At 42.8% G+C, this 18,558-nt stretch overlaps 1 protein-coding gene and 1 pseudogene across 3 annotated transcripts in view; one reads left to right on the plus strand and one right to left on the minus strand.

Annotated features, from left to right (window-relative positions):
* The window catches only part of RBBP5 (RB binding protein 5, histone lysine methyltransferase complex subunit), a 46,957-nt gene that overhangs the window by 20,313 nt on the left and 8,086 nt on the right, over positions 1-18,558 (minus strand). For all 3 annotated transcript variants that reach the window (XR_004900704.1, XM_028530681.2, XM_028530682.2), the window contains exons 2-3: positions 13,744-13,769; positions 11,765-11,937 (exon numbers count right to left, since the gene is read on the minus strand). Coding sequence is in view for 2 of the 3 variants with exons in the window: in XM_028530681.2 (XP_028386482.1) it covers positions 11,765-11,937; positions 13,744-13,769 (199 nt within the window). In the remaining variant the exon portion in view is untranslated. The remainder of the gene's footprint in view (positions 1-11,764; positions 11,938-13,743; positions 13,770-18,558) is intronic.
* On the plus strand, positions 3,080-4,280 carry LOC114512067 (annotated as a pseudogene).

An 18,558-nucleotide genomic window follows, 5' to 3' on the forward strand; every position in this document is an offset into this window, starting at 1 on the left:
TGCCTCTTCTACATAGGCCATGCTACCAAGACAGGGAGTAAAAGCAGCTCTACCTAATACACAGAAACAAACACAGGGAGGCTGCCAAATTGAGTAGACAAAGAATTATGGCCCAGCCCTGTCTGGCGTAGCTCAGTGGATTGAGCACAGGCTGTGAACCAAAGTGTCGCAGGTTCGATTCCCAGTCAGGGTACATGCCTGGGTTGCAGGCCATGACCCCCAGCAACCGCACATTGATGTTTCTCTCTCTCTCTCTGTCTCCCTCCCTTCCCTCTCTAAAAATAAATAAATAAAATCTTAAAAAAAAGAAAAAGAAATGTGAAAGACACATTTCTTTAAGACACTGATTGAGGAAACCTGTGGGAGTTGAGGTGCAGAGAGACACCCAGCCTCACAGGGGAAGTTCTTGGAGGGTCCCACGGTGTGCATCTGGTGGTCCAGATGAAAGAAGATAACAAAACCCCAGAAAAAGAAATAAGTGAAACGAAGATAGCCAACCTATCAGATGCAGAGTTCAAAATACTGGTCATCAGGATGCTGAGAACTCCTTGAATGTGGCAAAAAAAAAAAAAAAAAAAAAAGTAAAAAATGAAGGTTACACTAATTGACTGAAATACAGAATCATCCAGGTGACTTCCAGCCAAGATGGAGGCATAGGTGGACGCACCGTACCTTCATGCACAACCAAGATAGGGACAAGAACAACTTAGGAACAGAATAACATCCAGAAATGACAGAAAATTGATCTGAATGGAAGTTGGACAACCAAGAAGTTGAATTAGACCCGTGCATCCAGACCGGTAGGAGGGCCGGAGAGGAGCAGCCAGGCGCGGGTCACGGCACGGAGAGCAGAGAGCGGTGGGATGAGGCGCGTAAGGCATCCAGGGCATGCAAGACCGCAGCAGGTGGACCCTGAGTGTGCAGGCGGCAGCTGGCAGACCCCAGCCCAGGGGTGGCAACCGGCAACCGGCAGACCCAGTGAGGCAGCAATTGTAAAGGAAGGCAGTGCACGCAACCCAGGATCACAGCACTGGGAAATAGAGCCCCAAGACACTGATTGAGGAAACCTGTGGGAGTTGAGGTGCAGAGAGACACCCAGCCTCACAGGGGAGGTTCTTGGAGGGTCCCACGGTGTACACAAGCCCATCCACACAGGAATTGGCACGAGGGACCCAGTTTGCTTGGGGGAAGCAGCAGAGGGGACTGTTGCTCTCACGGAGAACTGAGCAACCGCCATTGTTCCTTCTTGACCCCGCCCCCACATACGTCACAACCTAGCGACTGGGGTGCCCAGCCCTGGTGAACACCTAAGGCTCCGCCCCTTACTGTAACAGGTATGACCAAACCAAAAAAAAAAAGAGAGAGAGAAAGAGAGATGGCTCAAATGAAAGAACAAATCAAAGCCCCAGAACTCATCCTTTTGAGCGACCGAGAGATAGCCAACCTATTAGATGCACAGTTCAAAGCACTGGTGATCAGGATGCTCACAGAATTGGTTGATTCTGGACGCAAATTAGATGAACAAATGCAGGATACAATAAGAGAAATGAAAGAAAATGCAGAGGGAACCAATAGTGATGGGAAGGAAACTGGGACTCAAAACTATAATAGAGTGGACCAGAAGGAAGAAAGAAACAACCAAACAGGAAAAGATTGGAGAAATGAGAATTCAAACAAAATGAGAAGCTTAGGAACCTCCAGGACATCTTTAAACGTTCCAACATCTGAATTATAGGGGTGCCAGAAGGAGAAGAGGAAGAGTCAGAAATTGAAAACTTATTTGAACAAATAATAAAGGAGAACTTCCCCAATCTGGCAAAGGAAATAGATTTCCAGGAAGTCCAGGAAGCTCAGAGAGTCCCAAAGAAGTTGGACCCAAGGAGGAACACACCAAGGCACATCATAATTACATTAGCCAAGGTAAAAATGAAGGAGAGAATCCTAGAAGCAGCAAGAGATAAGGAGACAGTAACCTACAAAGGAGTTCCCATCAGACTGTCAGCTGATTTCTCAAAAGAGACCTTACAGGCAGGAAGGGGCTGGAAAGAAGTATTCCAAGTCAGGAAAGGCAAGGACCTACATCCCAGATTGCTCTATCCAGCAAAGCTTTCATTTAGAATGGAAGGGCAGATAAAGTGCTTCTCAGATAAGGTCAAGTTAAAGGAGTTCATTATCACCAAGTCCTTATTATATGAAATGTTAAAGGAATTTATTTAAGAAAAATAAGGTCAAAACCATGAACACTAAAATGGCAACAAATTCACAACTATCATCAACTAAATCTAAACAAACATACAAACTAGGCAAACAAGCAGCACAGGAACAGAATCATAGACATGGAGATCATTTAGAGGGTTATCACCTGGGAGGGGGAAGGGGAAAAAATGGGGGAAAAGGTACAGGGATTAAGAAGCATAATTGGCAAGAACAAAATAGACAGGGAGAGGTTAAGAATAGCATAGGAAATGGAAAAGCCAAAGAACTTACACAAACAACCCACAGACATGAACTAAGGGTGGGATTACAGGAGGGAAAGGGGATAACAGGTAGAATGGGGCAAAAGGGTAAAAACTAGAACAACTGTAATAGTAAAATCAATAAACTATACTTAAAAAAGAAAAAAATCAAGATATTTCTTTTTTTTTTAAGATTTTATTTATTTATTTTTAGAGAGAGAAGGGAGGGAGAAAGAGAGAGAGAAACATCAATGTGCAGTTGCTGGGGGCCATGGCCTGCAACCCAGGCATGTGCCCTGACTAGGAATTGAACCTGTGACACTTGGGTTCACAGCCCACGCTCAATCCACTGAGCTATGCCAGCCAGGGCTTAGGATATTTCAAGTTGAAAAAATATTAAGTCTACAGTAGTGTATAGTTAAAAACAAAAAAACAGTGAGGGGCAGTGCCTGAGCCCAAGCAGGCCCGTCATGCATAAGCTCTGATGGCACAGAGGTTCCTGCTGGCAGTACCCCAGAGCCACACAGCCTCCCGTTGGTCCTGTCCAGGCTGCTTGGGTCCGGCTGTGCACTTTACGCCCAAGCATTATTTCCCCTTCCATTGTAAATGATAGGTTTGCATCAATGGAGACGAGAGCAGCCTGGCCCCAGGATGAGGCGGTGGCAGCAGGAGGGGAAGGGTGGGGTAGAAGGATGGAGCTGCTAACCAGATAGTGGTGCTCAATGTGTACAACATGTACTGGATGAAAAAGTACACCTCATCCTTTGGAACTGGAGTTTTGCAGTTAGGAACTGAAGTATATGGCAGAGAATTTGCTTATGGTACACATTCTCACCCCTTTTCTGCAATATCTGAAATTTCCCCAGGAAATGCTTCTGAACTAGGAGAAACATTTAAATTTGAAGCAGCTGTTGTTTTAGGGAGCATTGACTTCCTAGAAGATGATATAGAAAAAACTGTAGAAGAACTGGGAAAAGAATACAAAGGCAATGCCTATCATTTAGGGCACAGAAACTGCAATCACTTTTCTTCAGCTTTAGCAAAGATTCTTTGTGGGAAAGAGGTTCCTCACTGGATCAATCAATGTGCCTACTTCAGCTCCTGTATCCCCTTTCTACAGAGTTGCCTCCCGAAGGAATGACGTGCTCTTGCAGCCCTGCAGTCCAGGGCCAGCCAGGAGCTCCAGGATGAACTGGAGGAGACAGAGGACGCTGTGGCATCGGCTGCCCATGGCCAGCACTGCAACAGGCCCCAGGCCAGGGCGCCACACTAAACTCTAAATGTCTCCAAAGTCACAGAGTCAGAACTGTCTCTGGTAGCTGAGTATCACTAGAGAAAAGTAAAAAAGTAAGCATCCTTTGGATATTTTGTACACGAAGATGGCTCTCCCCCAAATCCCAGTTTTTCAGCTCAGAATTATATTTGTAGCCAAACCACTTGGTGCAGGAGGGAGAACTTTGTATGAAGCTGCCCTCTGTTTTGTTTTGTTTTTACCCACTTGTAAATTTGGACTCACTACTTCTGTTTATACAAGCTCTGCTAAGTTATGTTTACAATATTCTGTATTGCTACTTACAAATCTCGCATGGACTCCTGCCACCACGCAAGAAGAAAATCTTTATGTCTTTAAACATTAGGCAGGTAATCTTTGTACACTTCTGACAATTGCCAGAGTTATGACATAAATAATAAGCACACAAAAAAGTAGTTTGGCAGTTACAATCATCACCTGCTTAAGAACTGTCTTTTGTGTTTGTTTTTGTTAAGGTTTTGGTACCAGGATGCAGAGAAGTGAAGGAGCACACACAGCCCTGAGGGCTTGGGACCCGTGGGCCTAGTTCCTATTAGCATTCCAGTACCTCAGCAGCACATACCCTGAGGTCCCCACCCAATAGTTGCTGTCATTCCAAATATCTATTCAACTAGGCAGGGTGGTTGGTACATTCTTGTGTTCCTCTGGCTTTCATGCCTCTGATTCTGTAATTAATATTTTTTTCATTAAAGATATTCTTGGTGGTAACCGGCGAGCTGTTTTGCACATGGGTTGGTGGGGAGGCAGGGCTTCATTTTTATTTTAATACATACACACCGATATGCTCCCTGCACAGGATTTTGTTGATGGGGTAGGAATGTCCTAAATGGCAGCCTTCTGAGTAGCAGGATAAGTTGACAATTCAACTGCTTTTAACTATTCAGGCTATCTTTTATACTATACCTTGAAAACTTATCTATATATCAACATGCAGGGGGCTCCCCCTACATCTGGTGCCCGGAATAGGGACCTGACCTGAGGATTTGGGACCTGCTTTGACTAAAGGCTATGAGCCATCATCACTGCACTCCTAAGAGGATGGAAATTAGCGCTTTCATCCCCTCAGGGACAGGGGCATCTCTTGGTAAGGCCCCCATGTTACAGATAAGAGGAAAGATTTCTGTCATGCTGCCCCTTCAGAGGTTTTCTTCTCATTTCTCTCCCCTGCACCCTTTTCCATGAATAGGAGTCTTGCTTTCTCTCTCCCAAGCATTTGCTGCATTTTGAGGGCATGGGTCGAGCAGTTAAGAGCCACAGGGGCGCTTGCCGCTAGAAGACATTAGTGAGAGAATAAGCTAGGATGTGGGCCAGGTCAGATCTCTAGGTTTCCTGCCAGCCACAAGCAAAAGCCCACACAATGAGAGGCACACTGTAAAAGCATTCATAGTCCCATCCCCTGCAGCATAATCCCTGCCTAGCTTTAGGTTTGCGGAGGAGCAAGCAAAGGCTTTCCCTTTTATCAGCTTTTGTAGCGAGGTATTTATGAGCATTTCAGCTTCTTGCTGAGCACCAGAAAAAAGAGGCACTTCCTCCCTCTGGCTCCAGATCTTGGGAGTCCCTACATGAGTGGGCACCTCGTGGAAGTGTCTGGGATCAATTCCTGGGACGTGCAGGGGCCTCACAGGAAATTCCACCTGTGAGGAAATGTGATTTAACTTTTAGCTCATCCAGGGAAGTACAATTTAAGGGTTGGTCACGCAGTGCTCCAAGCCCTCCCAGCTGGTCTAGACAACTGGGAAGAGAAACCGAGACCCATAAGCGGGGTTAAGGTACCCGAAATATCCAGTACCCCTCTCCCTGACTGTCTTCTACCAACAGCACATTTTTGACCCACTACACTCTCCTCATTAGCAAGAAACAGGATCTGAGGGTGCAGATGGAGTGAAAGCAAAACTGAAACTGGTTTTGTAATCACCGCGCTTGCGGTGGGAGGAATTTCAGAAAAGGTTCTTTTATTTGTTACAGAATTTCTTTAAGGGTTTCTACAAATCCTCAACCATGGGGAATGAGCTCTCTAAGTAACAAGAGCAATGTTTCAAGCTAATTCAGCAGCTTTTTAGGGCTGCTGGACATCTCCCTGATGAGGGATCTTTAGACTTGGAAATATGGGAAAAAGCCGGGCAGAGAAGCCCTCACAATTAGGAAAGCTTAGACAAAAAGAGAAGGGGCCTATGGGACAGTGGCAGCGGAGACTCTAGACGCCTGCCGGACCCCTCCGGCGGGTCACCCCAGCTGTAATAAGCATCATGGCCGCGTCTAGTAAGTCCAGCTGATGCATTCGCAGCACAGCAGGGCCTGGTCTCTCTGCCAAGAACCGGCAGCAGTAGTGGACAGAGTTGGTACCCCTCACCTCCCCCTCCTCTCCGTGCAAACAGGAGCAACCTTTCCCCATGCCCAGCACCAGGGATCTGACCCACTGGATCTGCCCCTGGGGCTGTGGTTCCACAAGGAGCCTCACCTTGGCCGGTGCCTAGCAGCAGACTTAGAACTGGCACAGAGAGCATGTCACAGAGGGGAGTTCCAGCCAGGTCATCTCTGAAGTAAGGGACAGCAGCCCCCACGCTTTGGGAGGCTGCCAGCATGCTTAATTTCAAGAAAGAGATTTCTATTTTGTTTGCATTTCTATACCTGGGATAGGGGGCATTTCTCAGCCCCACAAAAGTGTGTGGATTCCTGAATGTTTTGATCCGGATGGTCAAGTTGGACAAATTCAGCCTTATGTCCTTCCCGCTCCACTTATTGTCTGGGGCAGGGACCTCCTCACTCGTGGGGAATACAAATCACCCTGCCACCTTTTCCTTAGTGGCCACTGTCTAGATTCAGATCTAAATTCTCCAAGATCCTTAAGTGATTGGGCTAGACAGGAATTACATTTAGTTAACCAATACCTTTCTTCCAGGCAGCTCACTAGGGTACACAGACAAATACCTGTCAGACTTTTTGCTTCCCCACACTGGGGACACCTACTAGCTTAATCAGACAGTTGTCACCTAATTTAGAAATGACTGAATGGTTATTTTTGTCCCATCAAACCCAGCGTACTATTACCATCTATATTACTGCGCTATGTCAGCTTATTATCAAAAGCCATGATAGAGTAATTCAGCTTTTTGGCCATGACCCAGCTGTTATACATGTTCCACTCGCCCAAGCGTATCTACAACAACTTTATAGTCAATCTTTAGAATTTCAGTGTGCAGTCACTGATTTTGTAGGGGATCTTAATATCCAACTACCTTCTGATGAACTTCTCCAAAACCTCTCTACTCTTAACATCTGCATAGGGGAAAAATTCAGTGCCGCTCCTATTCCTAAAGCTAGAACTATCTCTATTGATGGTTTAGGAAAAATGGGAAAAGCTGCTATCACCTGGAAAGAAGGGAACGAGTGGAAACACTTGTTTTCTGGAGGGCACTTCACCCAACAGGCGGAAATTTGGGGGGCTATTCTTGCCCTCCAGCACTGTTCCAAAGAGCCTCTTAGTTTGTGACTCCGGTTATAATGTATATACACTCCTTCATATAGATCAGGCTCTATTAAAAAGGTCCACTGAGCCTCAGTTACTAAGTCTATTTCTCATCCTGCAAAGTCTTTTAGATAAGAGGAAGCACCCCTTATTTATTACTCATATCTGATCTCATTCAGGCTTGCCCAGACCTATGGCAAAGGGTAATTCTTGGGCTGATGCCCTTGCCAGACTAGCAATACTTTTCAATCTGCAGTAATGTCTCATCAATTTTTTCACCAAAATAGGCCGCCTGTAAAGAATTTAATGTTCCACCGGCCCAAGCAAAACAAATTATTAGAGAATGTGCAGACTGTCAAGCACTTTCAAAAGCACCCCCTACTTTTGGCATTAACCCTAGAGGGTTGCAACCTCAAATAATTTAGCAAACAGATGTTACCGTCCCCCTCTTCATTTCATAGTATCAATCTAATCAGGCTTAAGTTTTAAAAGACTTGTTTTGCCTATTTTGGGATGTTATGTGGATTATGTATGTATGTTGTAGAAAGTTCAAGTCATAGATGGTTGGTAAGGAAAGACTTAAGAAAGTGAAGGAAAGGAAAGTGTAGAATTATGAAGGAAAAAGGGTAAGAAGGAATAAAGAAAAAAGATACCACATTCATGTGTGGCAGGAAAAGTGGAAATGGAAAGGAAATAAGAATAATAATAAGCATCTAAGTCTTTGAAACACTGCAAATTCTAGACCTAGGAACTGCCAGGTCCTGAAAACAACAGGGTAATCAACTTGCTGCTCAAACTCATTGCAGCTTGCAGAAACAGCAGGGGCCTGTCTTTCCAAGCAGACACTCACTCAGGTGTTCTACATGCCACTCCCCTCACCGGGGAGTCAGCGAAGAATGTAAGAGCTCAGTGGCTGGAGACCTTCAGCCACTTATGGCATCCACAAGAAATCAAGACTGATAATGGCCCAGGATACACTGCATAAGCCACTCAGGCTTTTTTAGAAAAATGGGGAATTCTGCATAAAACAGGTATCCCCTGTAATCCTACAGGTCAAGCAATTATTGAAACAGCTCACCAGACCTTTAAAACTTTATTAAACAAACAAAAAAGGGGGAGTCAGGAAACATCCCCCAGGAATTTAACCATGCTAGCAACATATACATAAATTTTTTTGAATTGTAATGATAATTTAAAGTCACCCATTGACAAACACCTTGTGCAAAACAGTCCTGCAGTCCCACACCCCTTGGTCTTATACAAAGACCCATCGGGGGAAGGAAAATGGGAAGGCCCAGTTGAACTATTAACTTGGGGAAGAGGGTATGCTTGTGTTTACTCTCCAGAATGACCTTTGGAGCTGCTGGCGAAGAGGGCGAAGCCATATCACAGAAAAGGCTTCCCTGGCCACGACCCACCTTTGCTCCACTGGACTCCCCCGATCCAAACTTCTGTAAGTGTGTGTTACTCCTTTAAAGTGGAATTCCAGTCAGCATTCCTGGGCAGATATTCATCATCGCCTGGAGGGCGCATTCTCTACCAGTCTCAGAGGACAGACTGCTCAGCTCCAGCTTGAGCCCCACCAGCAGCTCAGTAATATCAAACACCTAATTAAACAAAAAGTGTTCCAGACCCTCCACAATAATCTACAATAGCTGAATCCTAAAAACTGGTTCAATGGACTGAATTTACAAGTTTGGGTCATGGTAGCCCTTGGGTACCTCCTTGTCTTAATCCTTATTTTTGCTTTACAATGTATATGCAAGTTGTTTTCTCAAGATCATATTCAAAAACAGCAAATAGTAGGTTTCACAGGCTTAACAACTACAATTATATTCATAAACAAGAAAGGGGGAGATTCTGGAAACTGCCCTGCTTGGTTTCAGAAGCTGTAAACCACATCCCCCCCTCCCCCCCGTGGCTAAGGCTGGGTGAGCAACCTTGGGACCATAAGCCACTAAGGAGACAAAGCTTACCTCCCTGGCAAGGGTGCCACCTCTGCCCTTTTTACTACACCCTGCCTGGCCCCCAGTGCATGACCAGTTAGCCAGTGACGGGTAAGACTCCTCAAGGGAGGGACGACCTAAGACAGGCAAGATCACCAGGGGCCCCAGGGAAGGACTTAGGGGGCTATAGCAAATGGGGGTGATGGACCCCTGCCCCTCAGTTTTGACATAGCCTGAGTCCTCATTCTGTCTGCAAAAAGTCTCCTAATCTCTTGGCTGCCTTACTTCCCCTGCCTGACTTAAGCCTGAAATAATGACAGAGGGCAGTGCAGCCCTGTGCTGGAAAGGGCGGATTCCCCAGGGTGATCAGGCCTAAAAAAGAATACATAAAATCCTGTGCAACCTGCTTTGCTAAGAATGCTCTCAATTAAGTGATAAGGGTCCGAGCAGGAAATGAATTTGTTTCCCAAAGTTCTGTAGCGCTTTAGCTAACAGACACTGACACAGAAAAGCCCTTGTAGTTCTCTGTATGCTATCTATTGCTTGATCCTTGCTGCCTGACAATGATTAATGAGCTTTACCTGTATTCCTGTGCAAAATGAACCCAATAAAAGCCTACTGAAGAAAAGGCTCTTGGCCCTTCTCCTTTGAGAGAATGGCCACCTTTCCTCCCCAAGCAGATCATGTCTTGGTAGACTTATTTTCATCTGTGGTGGCTGGGGTGCGGGGACAGAGGGGCCTGCAGGCAGAGCCCCCCTACATCAACACACTCCAAAAAGGTAATTCTTTGGTATTTCAAACACTTTATGTACCATATTAGAAAGAGTATGTTGAGTTTGTTGGTCTGTTATGGGAGCAGTTTCACCTCATAATAGAAAGGCTAGTCTCACTGACCCCTTGTTTAAAAATTATGTTTGTATATCCTAGAATTCATCTCTTTCTGTTCTCTCAGATGCATGTCTGTTACATAACTCTATAGATGGCACTGTCACCACAGGTAAGTCCTCATTAGCAAGGAATCTGACTGCTCAAGTTTACTTACAGTGAGATGCTTGGATGTGAAAGCCAAGTCATTACATGCCCAATTCATTTTTTCTGTCTGAAGAATGGAAGTCCACATAAAATACTGGATGTGGTATATAAATTATTCAAGGCAGTGACTTCAGCTTTATATATATTGTTAGTTTTAAATCATCTACTTTTATTTAAACTTCTAGATTGGACTGTTAGTGCTATTTCTCTCTGCAAAGGTATCTATCTTTCAGTAAACTACATTTTAAACTTTTCCATAAAGACAAAAAGGACACAGCACAATTACAAACTCTGCTTTTTAAAAACTGTATGTAGAAACCTATCAAAAATTTTACAGCAGTAACATCTGGGTGATGGAACTATGGGAGACATTAATTCTTTCTACTTTGCTATATTTTCCATAATTTTATAAATGATTATGCACTAGTTTATAAAATACATTTTAATAGGCAGGAGTTCTAAAATTAGTTTGTGAATTATAATATCTTAATAGAGTTGTTAAAAATATATGTATCTAAATCTTTATTGTAAAAACACAACAATAAAAACAAATGAAATGGCAAAGGAGCCGGAAGGGACCCAAGAGATCATGCTGGCTCGTATTATACTTTGAAGATTTTATTTATTTACTTTTAGAGAGAGGGGAAGGGAGAGAGAAACATCAATGTGTGGTTGCCTCATGCACCCTCTACTGGGGGATCTGGCCTGCAACCCAGGCATGTGGCCTGACTGGGAATTGAACTGGTGACCCTTTGTTTCACAGTTTGGCACTCAGTCCACTGAGCCACACCAGCCGGGGCTGGTGGCACACTTTGCGTATTAGAGAAAAGTTTTTCCCAAAATGACCAGTTCATGAATGGCTAAACCTAAACTAGGGTTCAGGCCCCCTTCCGAACCAGTACTTTACAATACCTCTGCTGTTTCTCTTTAGACAAAAGGAAATATGTTACAGTTCAGTAAATCTAGATTTGACTAGGTGCTTTTTTTGGCCTCAAGTTCACTTAAAACAAGTGCTGCCCCCAAATAAAATTTTCTGAATAGTCATCTAAGAGAATAAGAAAGAAATCAATGGGAATTTATATTAGACCAAAGTTCAACTTGAATATTTGATAGAAAGCCTTAATAACTATACGGTTCTACAAAGAAAAGGACATGCTTGTGATCACTACAATTGCTGGATTTCAAGAACCTGGACAAGGCTGAGCTAGATGACTTCCAAGCTTCTCTCCTAACCAAGATTTTTTATTTTAAATAAAACTTCATTATCACAAATATTACTATACCTACAACTAGTAGGTATTTGTTCAGCATTGAAATATCAGACAGAGCCTGATATAGGTTCATATATTACACTAAATTTCTCATCACAAAGGAGCTTCGAGGACAGCATGGGTTCAGGGTCTACACAAGCTCTGAGCAATTTTATTACTAACGTATAGATATTTCATGCTCTAAATATTAAAATATCTACAATGAGATTGCCAATTACAAAGTCACCATTCATCCCCCCACTTTACCTTACATCAAACATATTAATATCAAAATTCCTTACCATAAAGAACAGACTGGATGGATGTGCGCACTGATTATTTTAGCAATGCCTCTTGTCAAAAAATCCCAGATGACAATTCGGCCATCATTACAGCCAACTGCAAGCAGCGTGCCCCACCTGTTAAAGGTGCAAGTCAGGGCCATGCTGATACAATCCAAAGTTCCATCAGCTTCCTAAAAATTAAAATGAACACAAAAATACATACAATAATACCCAGATATCCAAATGATTATTAATTTTTTAATAAAAATAACCTTTTATTTATTTTTATCCTTGCCCAAGGACATGCTTGTTGATTTTAGAGAAAGGGGAAAGGGTGAAGAGAGAGAGGGAAAGAAACATTAATCTGCTGCCTCCTGTATGTGTCCCAACCAGGGACCGAACCTGCAACCCAGGGACCAAACCTGACTGGGAACTGAACCCAGAACCTTTCAGTTTACAGGACAATTCTCCAACCATCTGACCCACACTGGTCAGGGCTCCAAAATATTTTTTAAAGATTCTCTACTATCTATGACACTTCTCTTGAATTTAAATCATGACGTACACCAAAATAATCTCTATGTATGTTCTTATACCTATTAAACTAGTCAAAATGAAGAAAGATTTATAAATGCTAACAAAATTTTTGGAAACAGATATCATCAATCCATTATAACTTTGTATACACACTCTGGAGGGCAATTAGGCCAAATTGAACAAGATTCATTAAAACAGTCATCCTGCTGATCCAGTAATCATATTTTTTTAATCTATCCCCCCAAAAATAATTTAAGGCAAACACCATAGAACAGCCTATATAATATTAGCAAAGCCAAAAGAATTTTAATTAATATCAATCCATTTAAAATATACCTGATCTTAGCCAAAAGGCCAAGAAGTGATCAATCCATTTAAAATAATCATAATGACTTAAGTGAAACATACAAAATCTGTCCAGAAAAACTCCAGCCACTGTTAACATAAGGAGAATAGTTTGCACGACATTGATGTAACCTGGCAGCCAAGGAGAGTGGACTGGAATGTGCATGTGTGAACAGTGACAACTTCACTGCACTAGTCAGAGGGGACAGCATGAGTGAGTGAGCACATGAACTGTGTGGCCGTTGTGTTCAAAATGACTGAGCAAGTACAGCAACAAATCTGCATCAAATTTTCTGTTGAGTTTGAACACTCCTTCATGGAAAGGGTGATTCAGAAGGCCAGAGATATGGACAACAGCATGAGCTTATTCACAACAGCATGCCCGCTCATGCATCATGTCTTGTGCAGTTTTTTGGTGAAACATCAAATCACCTAGGTGACTCAGCCTCCCTACAGCCCATATGTGGCATCCTGTGACTTCTGGCTTTTCCCAAAACCAAAATTACCTTTGAAAGGGAAGAGATTTCAGACTGGTAATGAGATTCAGGAAAATACAACAGGGCAGCTGATGGTAACTGGGAGAACTGTGTGAGGTCCCAAGGTGCCTACTTTGAAGGGGACTATACAATGTCCTATGTACAATGTTTCTTGTAGCTTGTATCTTCTTTAATAAATATCTTTATTTTGCATATTACATGGCTGGATACCTTCTGGACAGACCTCATATTCCAAATCATTTTTATATTTTAAAAAGTAAAGCACACTATAGCATATATTGATTTGTAACTATGTAAAAGCATCAATCAAAATTAGAAAAAATATACAGGTAATGGCACTGTTTGTGATCTTTTAATCAACTTTTTTTTTTTAATTTAAGGGGTAACAAACTATAAGATTTACATTATTTACATTATGGTGAGATTTTCAGGCAATATTGCCTATCCGCCCCCACCCCCAAAACTGAACATTTCGTTCCTTATTATAGCGAAAAATATCTCATCACATTTAATGTTTCTGTTGTCAAAAAAAAAAAAAAGATCAAAGTGCGCTTTCCACTCAAACACAAAGCTAGTGAGTTATCATGTTCATAAAATCACCATACTATACACTCTTACCTCTGGATAATTCTGCCCAAAGGACTCTGCAACAAAACAAAGAAAGAGAGTTGGTGGAACACGTGCAACATACCAGGGGCCTTTGGCTCATGAGTGGTGTGCAGCAATGATCTGCAGCACGTGGATGGGGAACTGAAGCCCTTTCTTACTTTCATTATTATACCAAGAAGGTACTCGCCTTTCTATCCTCATTATCTCCTAAGTTTATGGATGAGTTCTCCTGAGGCTCTATGACCTATGATACTGCAACAGAATGAATGCAGAAGCAGAAGAAAGAATTCTGCCAACTTCTATTTAGACAAACATTACAGAGATTTGTAAAAGTGTAAAACAATGTTACTCTTCTCACTATTTTTTTTGTTTTAGAAAATAGTTATTTTTTTAAAAATTTTATTTATTTATTTTTAAAGAGGGAAGGGAGGGAGAAAGAGAGAGAGAAACATCCATGTGCAGTTGCTGGGGGCCATGGCCTGCAACCCAGGCATGTGCCCTGACTGGGAATTGAACCTGCGATGCTTTGGTTCCCAGCCCGTGCTCAATCCACTGAGCTATGACAGCCAGGCAGAAAACAGTTATTTTTAATAAAAATGTTACTTACATAAACATGTAATGATGCCATTATGGTTATTTTTAAATATCAAACTTTTAAAAATCAAATCAAATTATCTTAAGTCCCAAATATTCCCTAAAATAATTATTAACAGCAGCCAACCAACATCAATCACTCCCATGATTAATAATAGCATCTAGGGAGGACTTCCCGCCAAGACAGAGGGGTAGGTAGACACACTGTGCTTCCTCCCACAGCCAAAATAAGGACAACAAAAATTTAGAAACAAAATAACAACCAGTAATGACAGAAAACTGAACTATATGGAAGTCTAACAACCAAAGAGTTAAAGTAGACACATTCATCCAGACCAGTAGGAGGGACGGAGTCAGGCAGCTGGGGGGAGAGGGTCACGGTGGGGGCGGGTGGGGTGGAAGCAGCAGCAGGAGGACCCAGCCAGGTGGTGCTGGTGCGCAAGGTGGCTGCCTGACTGGGCGATCCCACATTCGCACACAGATAAACCAGGCAAAACTGGGGAGCGAGACAGACAGAGCAACCTGGGGTCCCAGTGCGGGGAAATAAAGCCTCAAAACACCGACTGAAAATACCTGTGGGGGCTGAGGTGCCGGGAGAAACTCCCAGCCTCACAGGAGAGTTTGTTGCAGAGACCCACAGGGTCCTAGAAGGTAGACAAACCCACCCACCCAGGAATCAGCACCAGAAGGGCCCAGTTTGCTTGGGGGAAGTGGTGGAAGTGACTGAAATCCAGCAGAGAGAGGAGCAAGCGCCATTGTTCCTGCTCAGATCCCTCCCCCACATACAGCGTCACAACCCAGCGACGTGGGTTGCCCCGCTCTGGTCAACACCTAAGGCTCCGCCCCTCACTATATAACAGGCACAATAAGACAAAAAAAAAAATGGCCCAAATGAAAGGACAGATCAAAGTGTCAGGAGGGGTGGGGTAGGACAAAAGGGCGGCTGAACTATAACCCAGAAGAGATGGCTGACGTCAGGAACCACCAAAGACATGCTGCCGCTTTGTTCACAAAGGACCAATCCTCGGCTCCCACGGAGAGCCAACCCAAAATAAAACCCCACCATTTTTCCGGCCCTGCACGGATTTTTCTCAGCCTTCCTGCTGTGCGGACCGAGAAAACCTCGCCTAGAAGCACACAAACCCCAATGAAGAGCTTTATGCTGCCTAACTTTTATGGCTGATTAGCATTTATTTCCTCGGTGGAGCCTAAGAAAACCTTTCACAAAACTCCAGAAAAAATACAACTAAGCAACGAAGAGGTAGCCAACCTATCAGATGCACAGTTCAAAGCACTGGTGATCAGGATGCTCACAGAATTGGTTGAATTTGGTCACAAATTAGATGAAAAAATGAAGACTATGCTAAGTGAAATAAAGAAAAATGTACAGAGAACCAATAGTGATGGGAAGGAAACTGGGACTCAAATAGATGGAGTGGACCAGAAAGAAGAAACAACCAACCAAACAGAAAAGAATGAAGAAACAAGAATTCAAAAAAAGGAGGAGAAGCTTAGGAACCTCCAGGACATCCTTAAACGTTCCAACATTGGAATTATAGGGGTACCAGAAGGAGAAGAGGAAGAGCAACAAGTGGAAACGTTCTTTGAACAAATAATAAAGGAGAACTTCCCCAATCTGGCAAAGGAAATAGATTTCCAGGAAGTCCAGGAAGCTCAGAGAGTCCCAAAGAAGTTGGACTTCCCCCAAGGAGGAACACACCAAGGCACATCATAATTACATTAGCCAAGGTAAAAATGAAAGAGAGAATCCTAGAAGCAGCAAGAGATAAGAAGGCATTTACCTACAAAGGAGTTCCCATCAGTCTATCAGCTGATTTCTCAAAAGAGACCTTGCAGGCAAGAAGGGGCTGGAAAGAAGTATTCCAAGTCAGGAAAGGCAAGGACCTACATCCCAGATTGCTCTATCCAGCAAAGCTTTCATTTAGCATGGAAAGGCAGATAAAGTGCTTCTCAGATAAGGTCAAGTTAAAGGAGTTCATCATCACCAAGCCCCTATTATATGAAAAGTTAAAGGGACTTATCTAAGAAAAAGATAAAATACATGTATAGTAAAATGACGGCAAACTCACAATTAGTAACCACACCTAAAACAAAAACAAAACAAACTAAGCAAAAAAACAGAACAGGAACAGAAGCACAGAAATGGAGATCACATGGAGGGTTATCAGCAGGGGGCTGGGAGGAGGAGAGAGGGGGAAAAAGGTACAGAGAATAAGTAGCATAGATGGTAGGTAGAAAATAGACAGGGGGAGGGTAAGAATAGTATAGGAAATGCAGAAGCTAAAGAACTTATGACAAATGGACATGAACTAAAGTGGGGGAATGTGGGTGGGTGAAGTGTTCAGGGTGGAGGGGAGTGAAAGGGGATAATAGGATAACTAAGCATAATCAATAAAATATATTTAAAAATTATTAAAAAATAATAATAGCATCTGGGTTGTGACACAGGTTGGCAGTTGGTTAAATACACGTGTCTCCATTTCTCAAGCAAAAAACATTTTGGTACAAAAATCCCCAAATGCTTGTCCTATATTAAATTTGGTATTTATACATTAGTAATAAACATTTCAAGCTATACATAGTGTCTGCATCATTATGGATGAAATGAGACATTCACACGGACTACCGAGTCCGGTGGAGAAAACAGGGGGAGCATGGCTTTTCTCTCGAGGGGAGTAAAAGCCTCGGCCTCCCTGTGACAGTGACAGGCCCTTATTAGGTTCTCCACCAATTACATAATGGTCCTCATTCACCATGCACAGGTTCGCTTTAGGTGGTTACCTTTTACAGAAAACAAAGGAGCCAATGCTGCTAATCACATCACAGAAGAGGAATATTTGCAAATGAAAAGGCAAAAGGGGTTGAACAGGTTACACTCATCCTTAGAAGGTTTAACATGGATTTTAGGAAGTTGCTTTGCAGTAAATGTTTGCCACTGGGGGCTGGGCCCACACCACGCAGGATGATCTAGTACAATAGATGATATGATACTGCTTGCTTGTCAGAAATTTAATTTCAGGAGCAGCACCATCTTTATCAGTATTTACTTATGTAATTACCTAAAGATTTTATTACAATGGTTTTTAAATATTTTATTTATTTTTAGAGAGAGGGAAAAGGAGGGGAAGAGAGAAATACTGATGTGTGAGAGATACATCCATCAGTTGCCTCTCTCACGTCCATAATAAAGGACCCAGCCCACAACCCAAGCATATGCCCTGACTGGGAATCAAACCTGTGATCTTTTGGTTGACAGGCCAGAGCTCAATCCATTGACCCACACCAGCCAGGGCTTATTACAATGGTTTTTAAACTATACTCCAAGAACTACAGGACCATGAAAGTTGTTTTACATATAGGGCATCCAAATAAGATTTTATTTTAAAGAAGTCATATGCTTAAAAAAAAGAACCTGAAAACTGTTTTCATTATATTTTGTCCTTTTAAAAAACTAACAGATGCCGAGGTTGGTATGTCTCAGCGGACTGAGTGCCAGCATGCAAACAAAAGGGTCACCAGTTTGATTCCCAGTCAGGACATATACCTGGGTTTTGGGCCTGGTCCCCAGTAGGGGGAGCTCAAGAGACAACCACACACTAATGTTTCTCTTCTCCCTCCCTCCCTCTCTAAAAATAAAATCTTTAAAAAAAAATTAATAGAAAACTGAAGAATGGAAACAGAAACTACCCCCCATGACCTATAGTTAAGAAAACTAAAAGAAGGATGAAACTCAAGGTAAATAATTGCCAAAAAGGGTAATTATCTTGATTTATCTAATGTGCACTAGACTTATGGTGGCTGATCAAAAGAAATGAAATGCTGAAACCAGAACAAGACACTACACATATTATTATGTGACTTGCTGCTTTACAATATATCCTATACATCTTCAATAATACAGATAATACATGGTTTAGAAACAATAAAAAGGAGTATTTATTTAAAAATCAAAAAACCAAATAAATTTAAAAAACACAACCTAAAAACATAAAGTACTCAGGAAGGTGCATTGTTACTTGTGCAGTGTTGGGAAAAGGGAAAGCCACACATAAGATTCTGAGAAGGCAGCCCTGGCTGGAGTGGTTCAGTGGACTGAGAGCCAGCCTGCACACCAAAGGGTCACTGGCTGGTGTGGTTCCTGGTCTGGGTTTCAAGCTGGGTCCTCAGCTGGTGGCATGCGAGAGGCAGCTGGTTGATGTCTCACTCCCT

The sequence above is a fragment of the Phyllostomus discolor genome, chromosome 14, assembly GCF_004126475.2.
Source record: "Phyllostomus discolor isolate MPI-MPIP mPhyDis1 chromosome 14, mPhyDis1.pri.v3, whole genome shotgun sequence".
Classification (NCBI taxonomy): domain Eukaryota; kingdom Metazoa; phylum Chordata; class Mammalia; order Chiroptera; family Phyllostomidae; genus Phyllostomus; species Phyllostomus discolor.